Source organism: Lepidothrix coronata, unplaced genomic scaffold (genome assembly GCF_001604755.1).
Source record: "Lepidothrix coronata isolate B3197 unplaced genomic scaffold, Lepidothrix_coronata-1.0 Scaffold30, whole genome shotgun sequence".
NCBI lineage: Eukaryota > Metazoa > Chordata > Aves > Passeriformes > Pipridae > Lepidothrix > Lepidothrix coronata.
This window is the reverse complement of record NW_016690210.1, coordinates 2,711,722-2,727,986: the sequence shown is the minus strand read 5'-3', so window position 1 is coordinate 2,727,986 and position 16,265 is coordinate 2,711,722. Positions and strand designations below refer to the sequence as shown.

The 16,265-nt window shown below is 42.7% G+C and overlaps 2 protein-coding genes across 5 annotated transcripts in view; one reads left to right on the top strand and one right to left on the bottom strand.

Annotated features, from left to right (window-relative positions):
- The window catches only part of RRP1B (ribosomal RNA processing 1B), a 25,303-nt gene extending 24,590 nt beyond the window's left edge, over positions 1 to 713 (bottom strand). The window contains exon 1 of the mRNA XM_017810908.1: positions 591 to 713. Within this exon, the coding sequence (XP_017666397.1) occupies positions 591 to 624 (34 nt within the window). The 5' untranslated portion in view covers positions 625 to 713. The remainder of the gene's footprint in view (positions 1 to 590) is intronic.
- A 203-nt stretch (positions 714 to 916) lies between these two features.
- The window catches only part of HSF2BP (heat shock transcription factor 2 binding protein), a 30,214-nt gene continuing 14,865 nt past the window's right edge, over positions 917 to 16,265 (top strand). The window contains exons 1-6 of one of the 4 annotated variants that reach the window (XM_017810913.1): positions 971 to 1,049; positions 1,407 to 1,502; positions 3,086 to 3,233; positions 7,639 to 7,742; positions 11,743 to 11,892; positions 15,722 to 15,860. In XM_017810913.1, coding sequence (XP_017666402.1) covers positions 3,152 to 3,233; positions 7,639 to 7,742; positions 11,743 to 11,892; positions 15,722 to 15,860 — 475 coding nt within the window. In that variant the 5' untranslated portion in view covers positions 971 to 1,049; positions 1,407 to 1,502; positions 3,086 to 3,151. Of the gene's footprint in view, positions 1,050 to 1,406; positions 1,503 to 3,082; positions 3,234 to 7,638; positions 7,743 to 11,742; positions 11,893 to 15,721; positions 15,861 to 16,265 lie in introns of all 4 variants that reach the window. The other 3 variants (XM_017810911.1, XM_017810910.1, XM_017810909.1) reach the window with 3 other exon arrangements.

Sequence of the window (16,265 nt, the reverse complement as noted above, 5' to 3'; positions counted from 1 at the left end):
GCATTCCAATGTTTAATCACCTTTTCTGTGAAAAAAATCTTCCTAATGTCCAACCTAAGCCTTCCCTGGTCCAGCTTAAGGCTGTGTCCTCTCTCATCTTGTCGCTGGTTGACTGGGAGAAGAGACCAACCCCCACCTGGCTACAGCCTCTTGTCAGGGAGTTGTAGAGAACCGTAAGGTCCCCCCTGAGCCTCCTTTTCTCCAGGTTAAACACCCCCAGCTCCCTCAGCCGCTCCTCATCAGACTTCTGCTCTCCAGACCCTTCACCAGCTCCCGTTGCCCTTCTCTGGACTTGCTCCAGCACCTCAGTGTCGTTCCTGAATTGAGAGGCCCAGAATTGGATAGAGCTCGAGGTGTGGCCTCACCATTGCCGAGCACAATCACTGCGCTGCTCCTGCTGGTCACACTTATACAGGCCGGGATGCCACTGGCCTTTTTGGCCACCTGGGCACACGCTGGCTCATGTTCTGCTGACTGTTGACCACTGTCCCCAGGCCCTTTCCCACCTAGCAGCTTTCCATCCTCTCTTCCCCCAGGCTGTAGCATTGCAGGGGGTTGTTGAGACCCAAGTGCAGGACCCGGCACTTCACCTTGTTGAACCTCACACCACTGTCCACGGCCCATCGATCCAGCCTGTCCAGATCCCTCTGCAGACCCAGCAGATCAACACTCCCAACAAGCTCAACTCGGTGTCTTCCGCGAATTTACTGCAGGTACGCTCGATAATGTCACCCGCTGGAGCCGTCAACACAGCGACAACGCAGCAGGGCCGGGCTCCCGCTCCCGGCTTCCCGGTGTTATCCCGGCGTTGTCCCGGTGTTTCCCTGGGCCGCTCCGGCCGGGACTGGGGGCGGAGCCTGACTGGAGACCACGCCCAGCCCACACCCCGACCCCGCCCACTAAGTGCGAAGGGGGTGTGGCCACGGCGCGGCCCGTCCCGCCCTCAGTCCCTCCTGCCCTCAGTCCCTCCTGCCCCCGCACGACGCGTTGTCCCCGCTGTCGCCTCTATCGCGATGTGGCGCTGCGCCGGCCTCGCCGGCGACGCGCAGGTATCGCGAGCGGCCCGCCCGGAGCGTGGGGCTGAGCCCGGCCCAGAGTTCGCTGTGGGGTGTCCCGATGAGGGGTTTGTGGCGTCCTGGGCCTTGCGGGGCCCTGAGGGGCCGCGGGAAGAGGGGAGCGCGGTGAGGGCTGTGGAGCGGTGCCAGTGGCACCCTGGGGTGGCGGGGGCTGAGTGGAGAAAGGGCTGGCAGCGATTCCATGCCGGGTATCCATCGCCAGCTGGGATCTGTTCAGATCCCACTGCCAGGTGGGGGAAGGGGATTCCCTTCCCTGGGAGCTCTGCCCTGGTCAGATCCCACTGCCAGACAGGGAAGGGGGATTCCCTTCACCGGACTCACACCACGAAGGTTGTGACCTCAGGTGCATAACTGGGTGACTTGACCCTCGTGGAAGAGCTCTGCGAGGACTGGGGTCAAATCTACATCCAGGCACCTGGTGTTACTGTAAGAACTGGGCACAAAACTCTCCCGTTGTCTGTGTTTGCTTTTAACACGCTGTTGTAGTGCAGGGAGATGCTGAGTAGCTGCTTAAGCAGAGAAAATAAAACTTGTCCATTGTAGCTGCAGCACTGCAAAGATGTTTGCTTACAGTGGGAACTGTAAATCAGAATATTCTCCTTGCCATATATTTCATATCTCCATCCCAGTACTTCACAGTGTATTTTGTTTGAGTTTAGCTTCTGCAAGTGAACAGAGCTACTTCTATGCTTTTAAGCACCAAATTGTGCTCCCTAATTCTGAGCAGTACTGAATTGTCTCTGTCCTTCCTGGTTGCTGACATGCAGATGGTTTTCCTCTATAAAGTCCTGTTGCCATGTGCTTATTCCGTGCTTTCATGAGACATAAATGAGTTGCATTTTTCTTGGGTCATGTCACGTGGTTGTGCTTGACCCTACTCACTTTGCCACAGGCACTTCCTAAGTGCAACTTAGAGCATGTAATTCAAGCTGAAAGCAAAGTCTTCCATATTTTCGTTGCAGTTCTGGTACCTCTGAACCAGGAAAGGTGGAACTGACCTGTTCTGAACCAAAACTGCCTGGCTTTGAAAGAGAGCTGGGAAAGAAATAGAGTAGGAAGCAAAACTGAAAGGAAAAGTTTAACCTCAGGAAGTAGGGAAGCAGAAAGACGGAATTATAGGGAATGGTTGGAAAGGATGACCTCCGTTTGTCTAATTCTCAGTCAAGTACAAAACAGTACTAAGATATGTTATAATCTTGCTTTGTGAAAGCTTATGTGATTGCTGTTTTAGTCAAAACACGTTAAAACCTATTTTATGTGAGTGTATGTGGCAGCCTTTTTAAGATCCAGCAGTGTGCATGTGCATGTACATCAGAAATTAGAATTTAGGAGTTTTTTGGTACAAAAATTGCTCTGTAACTTTAAGATTAACACACATTCCATTGGAATATGGAATTAAAATTATTTTAAAGCAATAGCTTGGCAGAAGAGGAAACCAGTAAACATTTTCTGTCTTACCTCAGGTTTAAATTATTTATGTGGGATTGGGTTGCAAATAATTTTTGCCCTTCACAGAAGCTAAATTCATTTGACAAAGTGCAATTTCCTCCAGAAGAGTTGTTGTAATTTAGGACTGAGGATCTTGCAAGTATTTGAATTAATTAAAAACCTGAGTTATCATATTTTGCAACAGTCATGAAAAAGCAGCTTGGCACATGCATGGCTGCTCACGTTTTAAAATGTCTATGTGTTAATTTTTGCAGCACTCTGGGGTGCATTGCACACCTTTTGGGTGAAGAAACAGACACAGAGAGGTAATATGACTTACTTTAGGCCAGAAGGGCAAAAATTAGATTACAGCAAAGAGTCCATCTCAAAGACTTTTGGGTTTAATTACTGGACTGTTCTCTTTTAAAAGGTTATGAATTTCTGAAATTATGTCACACAGAGGAATATTTTTGTCATAGAAAAAATATTCAAGCAGAAAAGCACGGCAAGGCTGTAACAGCGTCTCTGTTTGGTTCTCGTTTTCTTTCTTTTTGTTTTGTTTTGATGTTTTATTTCAGAAGGCTGAGACCAAAGAGGAATTTGTTAAAGTTAGAAGAAGGGATTTGGAAAGGCTGACAACTGAGGTTATGCAATTGCGGGATTTCTTACCCAAAATAGTGAATGGAGATATCCTGGGGACACTCCAGAAACTGGATGCTATTGAATCAAGTGAGTAGTACCATGTTACAATCTCTTACAGTTTCTGCCCAAACTACTTAGAACAAACTGCTGTGCCCCTACAAATAGTTGTAGAGTTTGTGGAGTTATTCCAGATTAAACTCTGCTGTCCAGTGGCTGCTTCAGCAAATTAACGTGTTTGTAGTGAAGGAAATTACAGACTGCATTAGAAATAATCAGGTATGTCAAATTAATCTTTAAAAATATTTTATTGTGGATAAAAACATACTTAGTTGAGGCTGTAAGGGGAGCTGTATCAGGAAAAAAATGTTTTCTCTTTGAGAGAAGGTGAAAGCATGCTAGTTTTCAAAAAGTCACTTTGCACAGAAAAATAAAAACGTAAAATGATGGTAAATAGCAGTGGATAAAAAGTTAAAGGAAGAGACAACATCATTATATTTGGCCTATCTTGGTTTTTAGTGTGCATATTTCTAATACTATAAATATTGTTAATAAAAAAAAAGTTGAAGACTATAATAAAAGTGTTTTTACTGCTGTCTGCACAAGCAGTTTCTCAGTGTTGTGTTTCTCTGTGCATTAATTTTTTAACAATTACACCATTCCTAACATGCCATCAGGACCAAATTGGAGTCAGCTCCATCCCTGGCCTGTAGCTTCCATGCAGCTGTAACAATTCAGCTGTTATCCTAGGAGTTGGTTTTGCCTGAAAAGACTCAGGACAAGCAGTGAGACAGATTACATGGAGTGTTGTCTCTTCTAGAATATCAAGTGATAAATGGAAAATTAGTTTGCCACAGCTAGTTAGGAAAGAGTAAGATAGAGCCCCCAGGCCTGTTTCTGACCAAGTAACATTGGGGCAGAGCTTCCAGCTGCCTCAGTGATCCACGTTTTGGAAAGATTCTTCCGTGCCATCAAATCCTAACAAAGATGGGAAGGCTGTACCACCTCTCCTACTGCTAGTTGACATGTCATCCATGTCACAAGCAGAGATGTAGGATCTGGAAATGTTCTTTTTGTGCTGTTGCAAGGCATCAAGACCTTGTTTCCAGTTGCATTAAGTGTTCAAGATCCTCAACTAAGTCAGATCCTTCTTTTGACTGCTTATTTCTCTCACTGATCCTTCTTACGCTCCTTGTGCCAAACATCAAGGAGACACTTTCAGGGTCTTCTAGCAGCAGGTTTGTGGAATCAACATGGGGATTTTAAGACTTCCTTAAATGTTCTGCTGTCTGTCCAGCATTCTCTGGGTCCTCAGAGGGAGGACCTGAGGCTGAGTCAGCCTTTGAACTCTACAGAGTATATTGTCACAGCAGAGTTTTCTCTTGCAGTTAATGAGGTCATTTAATATTTGTTCAGGCTCTGGCCATTGTTTGCCCCTGCAGCTGGACAAGTCAAGTGGTGATTTTTGCTGCTCCAATCTGCTCCTACCTCTGCATCATGCCATAAGACAAAAGCAGGCTTTGGAGCATACAGATCACAAAAGGCTGGATATAAGAGGGACACAGGCAGCCTTCACTCTCAGAATGGTGCTGTTTATTACATACAGTCTCTTGGTGTGGCATGTGAAGCTTGCAGGAGTCCTGGCAGCTCCTGGAGATGTTTTTCATGTTGTTCTTGCAGAAGCCTGATGTGTGATTTGTATATCTCTCTACAGATTTTGATCAGCTGTTGCAGTTTTCTAAGCACTGTGAACACAAAGTTCCTCCTCTTCTTGGCAAAGTCTCATGTTCCTCAAGAACTACAGATTATAGTCAGAGACTTTCAACACCTCTGGCCCATTTGGTTGTGACACAGATGGAGTCTTGAATAGCTTGAAGAAACCTTGAGATCTTTGCATGTTTTACTGGTGTGTCTGGGTCAGTAGGATACCCATTTCCTATGGGAGCTTCCCTTGAGTGGTGTCTGAGATCTGAGCTGGCAGTGCTTGGTGCAGCCAACACCTACTTTTCAGGCTGGTGTCAGGGTCTTCGTTAAGGCTTTTGTCAGGGTAATTGTTCATTTAGAAAAAAAAAGGTGTGTTTTGTTCTGGCTACCCTCCTCAGGGAGAGTGTTTGGCTCCAGGAAACTTAGAAAAACAGTTCCAAAAATCTTTCTGTGTTATGTTTAGTGGAACATAAGGATGGTGCCAAAGTCTTTCCAGTGGTTCCCAGTGGCAGGGTGAGGAGCAATGGCCATAAACCAAAACACAAGAAGTTTCTACCTCAACATGAGGAAGAAGTTTTTTGGAGGGTGTCAGAGCACTGGAACAGGTTTTCCAGGGAGCTGGTGGAGTCTCCCTCTCTGGAGACGTTCCAAGCGCACCTGGACATGTTCCTGTGTCACCTGCTCCAGGTCACCCTGCCTTGGCAGGGGGTTAGGCTGGATGATCTCCTGAGGAACCTTCCAACCCTGACTATTCTGTGATTCTGTGAACTCAGTCCACCGGGGAAGTGTTAAAAATAGCATTTAACCTAGATCCAGCTTTTGGATCAGAAGAATTGGAATTCCATCACTTGTCAGCATTCATCCTAATTGTACTATGTTCTCCACGTCCCAAAGCTTTGAGATTCGATCTCTGGTCCAGAAAATCTCTTGCATGGATGAGAATGAGTCTACTTCACACCTGAAATGTGGCCTCCTCTTCTTTCTTGTGCCCAGTGCCTTGTTCTACTGTTGAGTCTCTGTCTGTCTCAGGAGCAAATGCCACTTCTTCCCAGAGCCTGATTTACCACTGCACTGGCGAAGTTACATATTTCCTCTTTGTATAAGAATTCCATTTCTTATTTGTTTGCTCACCCAAGCTGATAGTGAAAGCTGCTTCTTTCTCTTCAGAGCAAAGGTGCAGCTGGGAGGGCTGACTGGGCATAGCAGGGGAGTTTCCAGGAATGAGGCACAGACAAGTAGAGCTCTTTTCAGCAGCTTCCAATATTATCCTTCTTTCTTCTTTTGACATAAAACATCACGATACCTTAGAGGATGTTGACACATCCTTTTTTATCTGAAGGACTTTAAAAAATAAAGGTTACATTGTGTTAACACTCAGTAGTTAATATTGTTCCCCTTCTGGCTCAGATTTTGTTCCAGGACCTTTTAAGTCTGACAGTGAAGGATGTGGCACCTTTGTATGTCTACTGGCTGGATTCAGGTTGGATTCCTTCCTCTCAAAGGCTGGAAGTGATTCTTCTCTTTCAGGAGAGCTTGTTTCGTTGAAGGACAAGAGACTTTCACTGGATGTACCTGACCAGAATAAACAGGTTCTTGGCTGCTATTGATAAGCAGGTTCACTCAGGCTCAAGACATCTTTCTGTCAGCTACTTAAGACTCACACCCAAATAGTCAGAGGTGAATGGGACTGACTTTTTGGATAATTTTTTAGTGATGTTGTCTTTTTATGATTTCATTTGATATGATTTTTGGTAACTACATTAAAAAATATTGACCACGTGTAAGGGGAAGTATGTGAAGCATTAGGCCATAGACCAAACTGTCAAGATCAAGTGTATGGTGCTCAAAATGGGCTGTAACTTGTTCTTCTTTTTTTAAGCTAACCAAAATTACAGTAGGTGCTGTTTGGACATTACTTTTTGGAACTGCTTAAGCGTATTTCCTTTATTTCAATATAAATACTAATCATCCAGGACTATGGGATTTAAAGTAAAATACAATACACAACTATTGTTAAAAATATCCTTAAAGTGATTTTTTTTAAAACTGGCACCATGATGGTGAAATAGACTTTTAACTTGATTTCTCTTCACTAAAATAAAGTGTCTAAATTGGAATGTATTTCTGATAATGTAAAAAATTAACTTTTTTAAGGGAATCATAAATTTTGCTTATAACTGACACAAAGTTTAAATAGTTTATAAAATCACAGAACAGTTTGTGTTGGAAAGGATCTTAAAAATCATCCAGTTCCAACCCCCTGCTGTGGGCAGGGACGTCTTTCAGTAGAATAGGTTACTTATAATACTTTATAAACATTGATTTAAAATATTTTGAAGAGTTGCATTTCATTCTTACTGTTCATAGGAGTTTTATGTTATATATTGAAACACACACTTTTGAACGATCTTGGTATTTTTCTTAGGTTTTCAGTATACTCACTGAATTGAGTGAAATTCCACTCACTGAATTTTCATGAAAACCATCATTAAAACAAAGCAGAAAAACGAGTAAATTCTAACAAACCTTATCAGCACGCTGTATTTTACAGCTGGATGTGATTCTTTCAGTCTTTCCCATTTTTAAATGAGAAACATGTTCATTTACTTGCTCAGAAGTGTTGTGATGTGGCAAATCGTGAGATCCCAGTTTAGCCACGGGGAGGTGATCTCGCACAAGCAAACAGCCACAGCACCTCGGGAAAGCTGCACTTGGTGGATTCTCTTTTCCTTAGTGCAGCCCCTTGGTCATAGTGTGTCACTTCGTTTGTCTTGATTTTATCCTGTCACAGACCTGGAGAAAAAGGAGGAGGAAGTTCAGCAGCTGAGAATGGATTGTGAACACTTCAAAGCCCGTCTGGAAACGGCCCAGGCAGATTGCATGAGAGAGAAGAAGGTAGATTTGCTGCCATACTATTGGTATCTCTGTGCTTGAGTTTTAATGATAAAAGCAGGAATGATTGCTCTTCAAACTGAGGATTTATTCTGTGACATGAACATGAAAAGCAGTCTGGGATTTCTATCCATATAGTCAGGTGGTGAGGAAATTATGAACCTAAAAGTTCATAGCTGATGGTTTTTTCCGCTTTTGGTATTTCCAAGCAAAAGAGTCAATATTGTACCTAGGCCAAATACAGTGGGATGCAGTCCCAAAAAGTAGTCAAAGTGTACAAACAGAGGAACCACTGAGGTACAAAACTCCTGCATACCTGCATGAGTCTCTCACAGTCCATACTATGTGGGGTGTGGTTGTATGGGGTCGAAATACAGGTTCTTGGCAGGGTTTGTTTTGGTGTATGTGACGTTAAAAACCAAGCATTTGGTTTATACGAACATGCCGAAGTATTTGGGAAGATTGTGGTATAGCTGGTATGAAAATGTACTTCACAGAATCAGTTCTTTTGACTTTAATGTAACTATAACGTATTTTCAAAGAGGTCAATAGAAGATAATTTAAGCAATGCAATGTGCAGAATGAAACCAGCCTCTCTTTGGCTTTCTGTGAGCTATGCACCCTTTTTTTTTGGTGTTAGTAGTCTTTCTCAGTGCACATATTGATCCAATTGCCATGTACATCTGCGAATCAAAGAGCAATTACAGGGCTCCTTTTGCTCTGTCAATATTGTATTTAGTGATTATGAGAGAGGAGATTCTGAACAATGAAGGAATAACAAAGGCAGTGACTTCTCTGATTGTGGGTCTTCTGTGAAGCAATCGGGGTTCAAATGGGTGTCTGTGAGAATCAGTGGTGATTATTTGCTGCAAAAGTTCATTTCCTTGGAGCCATCTTCAGCAGAAGCTGGTGTTGTTGGAGTTCTACAGCTGAGATTGCACAGAGATAGATGAATCTGCAGAAATTATTTCATTTTTGAAAAGGAATAAATGAAGAGTTTGGACGTATAGTTTTAGTGAACTTCTGCATGGACAAGCCATTCTGGAATGAAGTTTGGTATGATGGAATAGTTGTCTATCTGGATATTCCTTCAAAGCAGGGGTAGCTATTGCAGTTCAGCAATAGATACACAGTTCTGCTGTGCACCCACATCCTCAGTTGTGTAACCATCCAGGACAAAATCCCTGTAAGATTTACTGTTGCTGCTTTAGATATTAATGAAGTGGGTCCCACCCATTATTCTTGTTAACACTACAAAATAAATGGCAGGTGATTTGGGTTTGTGTTTTCTTTTGGATGAGTTTTACTTAAAGCATGGATAGAGTAGTTGTTTTGGTGTTCCTGATCAAAGCTCCTCTCTTCATGTCTTTGCTGTTGTGCAGTATAGCATTTAGACAATGGGTTCTGTTATATGCCAGGAAGGTATAAGCAGATTGTGCTTATGATGTGAAGTCCTTTAGCTCTTCAGGTTACAAGAAGATGGTGTGTGTATATATGTGATTTTTAGCCCTGTTAATCACTTGCCTGGTGTTTTTCATTTGGTTGCTGTTCTGCTATAGGCATCCTTCCATAAAGTTTCTGAATTATTTGCTAAATATTTATCTTCTGAAGGAAAAGGAAACGATTCACTGAAACAAACATAAAGTAAATGCATTTTCTGGTTGAGCAGTGTCCTTTTCTGAGACCATCATAAATCAACATTTTTGCATTCCAAAATCTCTGTGCAGAGCTGGATCGCTGATCAGGGAGGTGCTGTGCTTTCTGAACCTGAGCAAAACTTGAAGTGCACATGTTATTCTTGGGTGATGTCTTCTTTGTCTGTCCTTTTGTAGTTCCATAGTTGGGCACTGCTGTGTTCTTGTGCCTTGACCCTTTCCTGAAGATGGTGGTGTTGCACAGCACAGGGATTGGCTTGTACTGTGAACTCCCAGGAGTGTTGCTTCCAGTTGGTTATTTGCTTTTGCAGGCTTCGTTTATTTTCCTGGCTCTTGAATGTACTATTTTGTTTCCCTTGCCTCATATCTTTGTTCTGTTGCTGTTTTTGATCTATTAAAAATTCTGGCATTTCTTGTGCTGGCTTTACGTCCTTGTTGGGGGGATCTAGCTTTGGTATTTACTGGGTTTTATGTCTTACTATTCACTGTTAGCATCCAAATGCAAAATGCAAATAAAATGTATTAAAGATACATTTTCCTAAGAAAAAGACAGTGTGGGAAAGACAGGGAGAATATAGGGATTAGGTAGGAAGATGCCTGTGGACATTTTGTTGATTCATATGGTTGCAGAAAAGCTGATAGGCCTGGCAATGAGTCACGTAAAAGACAGAATTTGGCCAATTTACTTAAAAACGATCAAAATATTAAGAAATAAGAGACTTTTCCTGGGAGACTGTGCCTTTGAAATCACCAGCAAGTGTCAGTCTTTTGCATGTGTTAATCTGTAAGGTGAAAGAGACTCCAGAGAGTAAATATGCACAGAAATCTACTCGATAAATTCAGTTTGAGCTTTACAAATCCTCGCCTGCGTGTTCCATTAGCAGCACGATAAAGCAGCACAAATCAGGCTGTCAGGTGTGATCAGGGGGCTCAGCAGGTAATTGCTGACAGACAGAGAACAGGCAGCTTTGTGCTGGTTGATATCACATTACATACATTTTCAGGTGAGTTTGCTTTTCTGTTCTTTCCAAACCCTCACACAAACCATTGAGGTGGACCCCCAAAATTACAAGACAACGATTTTAAAATCTTGATGACAATATATGGTTGAAAGTCTTGTTCTGTTTAGGTGCTTTCAAAGTCTACACAGAAAAGATTCCTTCTCATTTCTCACATCCTGATATCCAAACACGCTGGGGAGGCTGGGCTGAAGAAGGTGTTTTCTCTGGTGAATATGAAAATCCCATGTCTGTAAAGTGGGCAGAGTAAGATCCTTCTGTTGTTTTGATGTTGTGTGATCTGCAAATCTCTCTCTCTTTCTTTCTTTCTCTCTTCTAATATATGAATTAGCATAATTTTTCTTGACTGGCCTTTGTCTTTCCATGCAGCACTGTCTAATACCACCCTGCTTGGAGATAGCAGGGAGCTCCCACCCACCCTGAGAAACCACAGACTGCAGAATCCCTGCCTGGCTCTCCCTGTCTGTGCTGGCTCTAAGCTGAGAAGTGCAGCAGCTTCACTACCCCTGTGGCAGTTGGTTGGAAGGCAGTGAGACCTGGAATCATACCTGGTCTCAGGATATTCTTCCAGCCAGCTTCTCATGTGATTGGGAAAAAGTACTGCCAAATTGAAACACTTAGGTGATGATAGAATCATAAAATCACAGATTGGTTTGGGTTGCAAGGGACCTTTAAGACCATTCAGTTCCAGTCCTCTTGCCTTGGGCAGGGACACCTTCCTGTAGACCAGTGGCTCAGAGCCCCATCCAACCTGATGGATGCACAGTGGTGCCTCAGCTTTCTTGATATGAAAGGCCCTCCAAACTTCAAACCTTAGTTATGTTTTTCCAGGGACTCTGTGTTACTTTTCTGATCAGGAATATGCCAGTAGAAAAAATTTGGAGGAGACAACAGTATTTGTCCTAGATATCTAGCCATATTGGCTAAAGGAATTTTGAAAAACAGAGCAACCCTCCCTTCCTGTCAGATGTTTCCAGTATCTCTTGTAAGGTATCAGGGAAGGCTGTCCCCTGATGCTGAAATCCTCTCTCTCCTGAGGAGACATAGAGCTGTTTGCTCAGGAGGAGATGACTCTCCTATCAGGCTTGTCTGGGTGCCACTCAGTCTCAGGGGGTCACTTGGTTTGACCTTGTGGACAGGCTTCTGGTTCCTGTCAGCCTCCACAATGTCCTGGCTGCTTAGACACAGCTCAGGGGAGAAAGTACGTGTCTGCCACTGCTCTGGGTGTCCCTCCATTTCATATATGGCCATGATGTCTTGTTCTGTCCCTTAGGCTGGAAACTTGTGGCTGATAGGAAGTGCAACCAAAATTTCCTTGTGCTGTTCCAGGAGAAACTGGACCTGCGGCAGCAGCTGAACGAGGCCAAGCAGCAGCTCCTGCAGCAGGCAGAGTATTGCACAGAGATGGGGGCTGCTGTTTGCACCTTGCTGTGGGGGGTGTCCAGCAACGAGGAGGCTGTGAAAACCATTCTAGGAGGAGTAAGTATGGCAGGTGAATGCTGACCCCTGGTAATGCTGTCAGGCCTTTCAAATAAGGACCTTGCTGTGTGTCACACTTTCAGGATATATTTCAGAAACTCTTTGGACAGCAAGAATGTTTTCTGGTTTGCATGTTCATCCATTCTCATTTAAGAATTTTTGGAGTTATGAAGTGTTATGAATAAATGCAGTAATTGATTCTCACATTTCCAAACAAGGGTTGTCTGTTTTCCACCACACACAGTTAAACTGGAAGCAAGGCTACAGCCAGCACAATGTAAATATCTTCACGAGCTAACAGAAGGAGAAAATAATTCCTGGGCATATGCAGGAGTTTCCATGCCTGTAGGGAGCTATTTCCATGGAAGGAAGACAGATCCATCGATTCTCAACTTACTTTAAGTGTTTGTACTGCCTTAATACTTGCATAACTCTTGGAAATTTAAGAGAGCCTTGCTGCTAGGGGATCTGATTAAATCTTCAATGTTAAATCTGGACAGGTAGATTATTTAAAAAAACCAAAAAAAACCAACCCAAACTCCAAAACAACAACAGTTGATGACAGTGGTAATATTACAACTAACACAGTTTCACTGCCAAGTGGAGCTGATGGAATTAGGAGGGATCAGAGGAACAAGCCTGATAAAAATATGATTTTCATTCCTGACACAGCCAACATGAGAAGGAATTGCTGTATTTAATCTGAGTGAACTGAAGCCACAATTTCTTCTGACTTGATTTTTCAGCAGCATAGTGAGCAGCTGAGTGAACAGGATTAGTTCATTATAGTAAGTCGTAAAGTAGTGTGTTTGTAAGAGGTATTCTAGTTTGGATGCACCAAAATACAATTACAACAATATTGGACATTAGAAAGCTGTACAATGATGCCTTTTGGTGATAACTTCTGGTGAGTCAAGATCCAAGCAGCAGCAGTTACTAAGGAAAAAAAGTCTCCTAAAACGCTATATAAAGCAGATAAATTTTACAACAAAAGGCAGGTTGTTGAAAGCATTCTTAGGTATTAAAATTCAGTAGAATTAGGTAAAAACAAAACTGTTACCTGAAGATTTGTATAAACATAAAAAGCATAACTGTGAAGATGCAATACTTTGGGGTTTAGGTTGGTTTGAAATGCAAAATAGTTCTCCTGTAGTCAGTTCCAGCAACCATTAGAGCTCGTTGAACTGCTGTACTTCTGGTGAAGCTCATGGCAACATTTCTGGGCTTCGTTTTCTTGTGATGGTGCACATAACGTGGTAAAAAACGTGCCTGGGTTTGCAACAAGACTACTAGGAAAACATAAATGGATTGTGTGGCATTGTGTCAGCCACAGATTATAACTGGCAATGAGTCAGGTCATTAAAAGATGATGGGAAGTTTGTCATACAGAGTTTTTGATTTGGGTTATTTTGGGACAAGTTTCACAGCCTGTAACATCTTCCCCCTCCCCTGAGAAGGTGCCATGAACTACAGAAAAGGATGAAACACCAAGAGTGCTTTAAAATGGATACTGATGTTTAAGTGCGTGGGGAAGGTGGCATCAGTTCAGAATCATTTCATGCCTTAGGGAACAATGCCCAAGCTTTTTTTTTTTTTGTATTTGGAGCAATACAGAAGCAGGTCTTTCTTACAGTCCTGTAATGCAAATGGACTGAAATGGTGTCAGTGACCAGTACACCATTTGTGTCCATATGGGCTGGGAAAATCAAAACTCAAACAGCAGATTTGAAATGTGACTCAACTAAGTTTTCAAGGCACTGGGGGCCGTTTCTGCCCATGTGTAATGTTCCTAGAGAGAACTTGAAGAAACATCCAGAGAAGCAGCATGAGAGAGAGTTCTCAAGGTTTCCTACCTGCATGTACCAAAAAAGTAGTAAATTAATTCCCATGACATTGTTTTAGGTGTCTTTCAAAAAGCTTCAACCAGATACGACGAGGTTCTCACAGGGAAATGCAGCCTGAAGGTTTGATTTCAGAATGACACTAAGGCTTGCTTCAGCTTGAGAGATCTGGGATCCTACAATGTGTTCTGCTACTTCAGTTGTCTGCTGTGGTGACAAATGACTTTATGGTAGCAATTTCTCATATTAACTGATGATTTCACGCAGCAGTTACATGGACAGCAAAGGGTTCGTGCACCATCTGAGCTCAAGCACCTTCAGGGCTGCTCTCAGAACCGCCCTTATCTCAATGTCTGTGGGTGAGACATTCTTCAGTCTCATGAAAATACTGTCAAGCTAATAAGACACTGTGCAGAGTATGCAATGTTTGCTATTTATAAACCTGATGGGTCTGTGCTGCAGCTCCTCGGACCTCAGCACTAGTGAAGTAATGGCTGTTTGGACAAGAGGTTCAGTGGAGACGACACCAGTGGCACCTCAGGAGATCAGCAGAGAAGGTTTTCCTTGTTTTCTGTGCAAAATAACAACTACTCAGTGTGCTTACTACTCTCTTATGTTCCCGTGTGAATATGTATTTTCATAGTAGGCTCTCTTCGTTTCCTCTCGCACCTTCTGCTTATTGAACTGTGGTCACTGCTTGTGTTAAAATTACCATCTTTGAGGTGTGGTGTCCATATAAGTATAAAAACTACATCCAGCACATGCAGAAATGCAGTTGTTTCCATCCTCTTTGCCCATGATCCCTTCATTGCTGTTATTCTGGGACCACAGCTTCACTTCAGAAGATACTGAGTGTGGGCCGAGCCTGCTTTCTGTGCCCTGTTTCTCCTGGAGTCACCCCACAGCAACTGAACATCTTTGATGTGGTGAATGTGCAGCAGCGGAGGAATAAATAAATGTTATCAGTAGCTTTGCATGTATTGTGAAAGCAGTAATTTTGAAAAGCTATTAAAATTTTCACTGGCTTTAGAAAAAGGAATAAACGTTCAGGCATTTCCTGAACTGTTCCATTGGATCACTGCTGGGAATGACTAAGAGTTTCAGCTGTTTCATGAAACAAATGGAAAAATTGATAAAGACACTGGGAAACCCAGCATTATAGGCTCTCTGCTACACTGTTTTGGTTATGAAAACCTTCATACTCTGTGTGAAGTAGTGTTCCAACAACGTTTTACTGGTCAGAATTATCAATAAACAGAAACAGGTCTCTTCATCCTTCTTTCTGGACTCTGTCTGCACCTCTGGCCAAGCTCTTTGACCTGCCATGAGCTTTGTACCAAGTGGCTGCTTCCTCAACTGAGACATGGAAATGGAGCAGTATTCCAGCTGAGAGGAAAAGACTGTAACGTAACTACAGCCTGTACTCCTGTTTGTGTGCTCCTGTTTGTGATAATCTTTCTCACGTGACATTGGTGGCTTGAATTCAACCTGTGACCCAAGAGAGACCTCCATTTCCCTTTTTAAAGCACTTCTGCCTTTCACTTCTTATCTTTTTTTCTGGGTACTTTGTTGGTTTTCTTAGGAATTTCATGTTAAGTCTCCATCTTCAGCTGGTTTTGACAGAAGCTGCTGTAATAGCTCATGTAAATGTGAAACACCTGGTGCAGCTACTGCAAGGCCAAGAGATATATTCTCACTTTTGAAAATAAGCTTTAATTCTGCTGGTTGATATATATTATTGTGAGTTTAGGAGGTAAATATGCAGTGCTTTAGTTTTATAAGTAAATGTAGCATTGCGTTTCCTATTTTCTTCTGATGTTTCAAATTTAGGGGATCAAACATCATTTAGTGAATACCTGGTATTTTTTGTTGGTTTTTTGAGTAACTGGATGTGTTAATAATTTGGAAGATGGTCCCATTTTACTGTAGCATCTAATAATTACAGTTGCTGTAGCGTGTGTAACCTTGTTTCTCCTCTGTGCTTGCAGAGTAAAGCAGGAAAGTTTTTCACAATCACTGCCCAGACCATGGAGAGCTTTGTGAAGTCATTAAGTGAAGACATGAAACAGCAGGATTTGGATTCTGATGAAAATCAGTTTGTATTAGCCTTGGCAGGGATTGTGACAAGTAAGTTCATCTTATCCCTCAGAACAGCAATCCACGTGTACTGGGAATCTCTATTGCCTCAAAGAAGCTGCCGTAAATAGAGCTTTTCAAAGTTAAGTATTTAGTCAGTGTTCTTTTAGAGTTCTAGCAGCTTTTGTTACTGCCACTTCTGTGAGGCTCTGTGCTGTCTGTGACGTTGTTAAGGATTAGGTGGGTAAGAGCCATTGAGTTCTGAAATTACCTAATACATCTGTTTAATCAGGAGTGAAACCAGGACCATTCTGCTGGTCTTGCATGCTCACCTTTGTTTGTAAATGTCAAGCAATTTGCTTTCTGAATTGCCAGTAATGCCAACACCCTCAAGATGTATGGATTGCAGATGATGTGAGTAGATCAGCCCCAGCTTAAGGTATGGACTAAGTATTT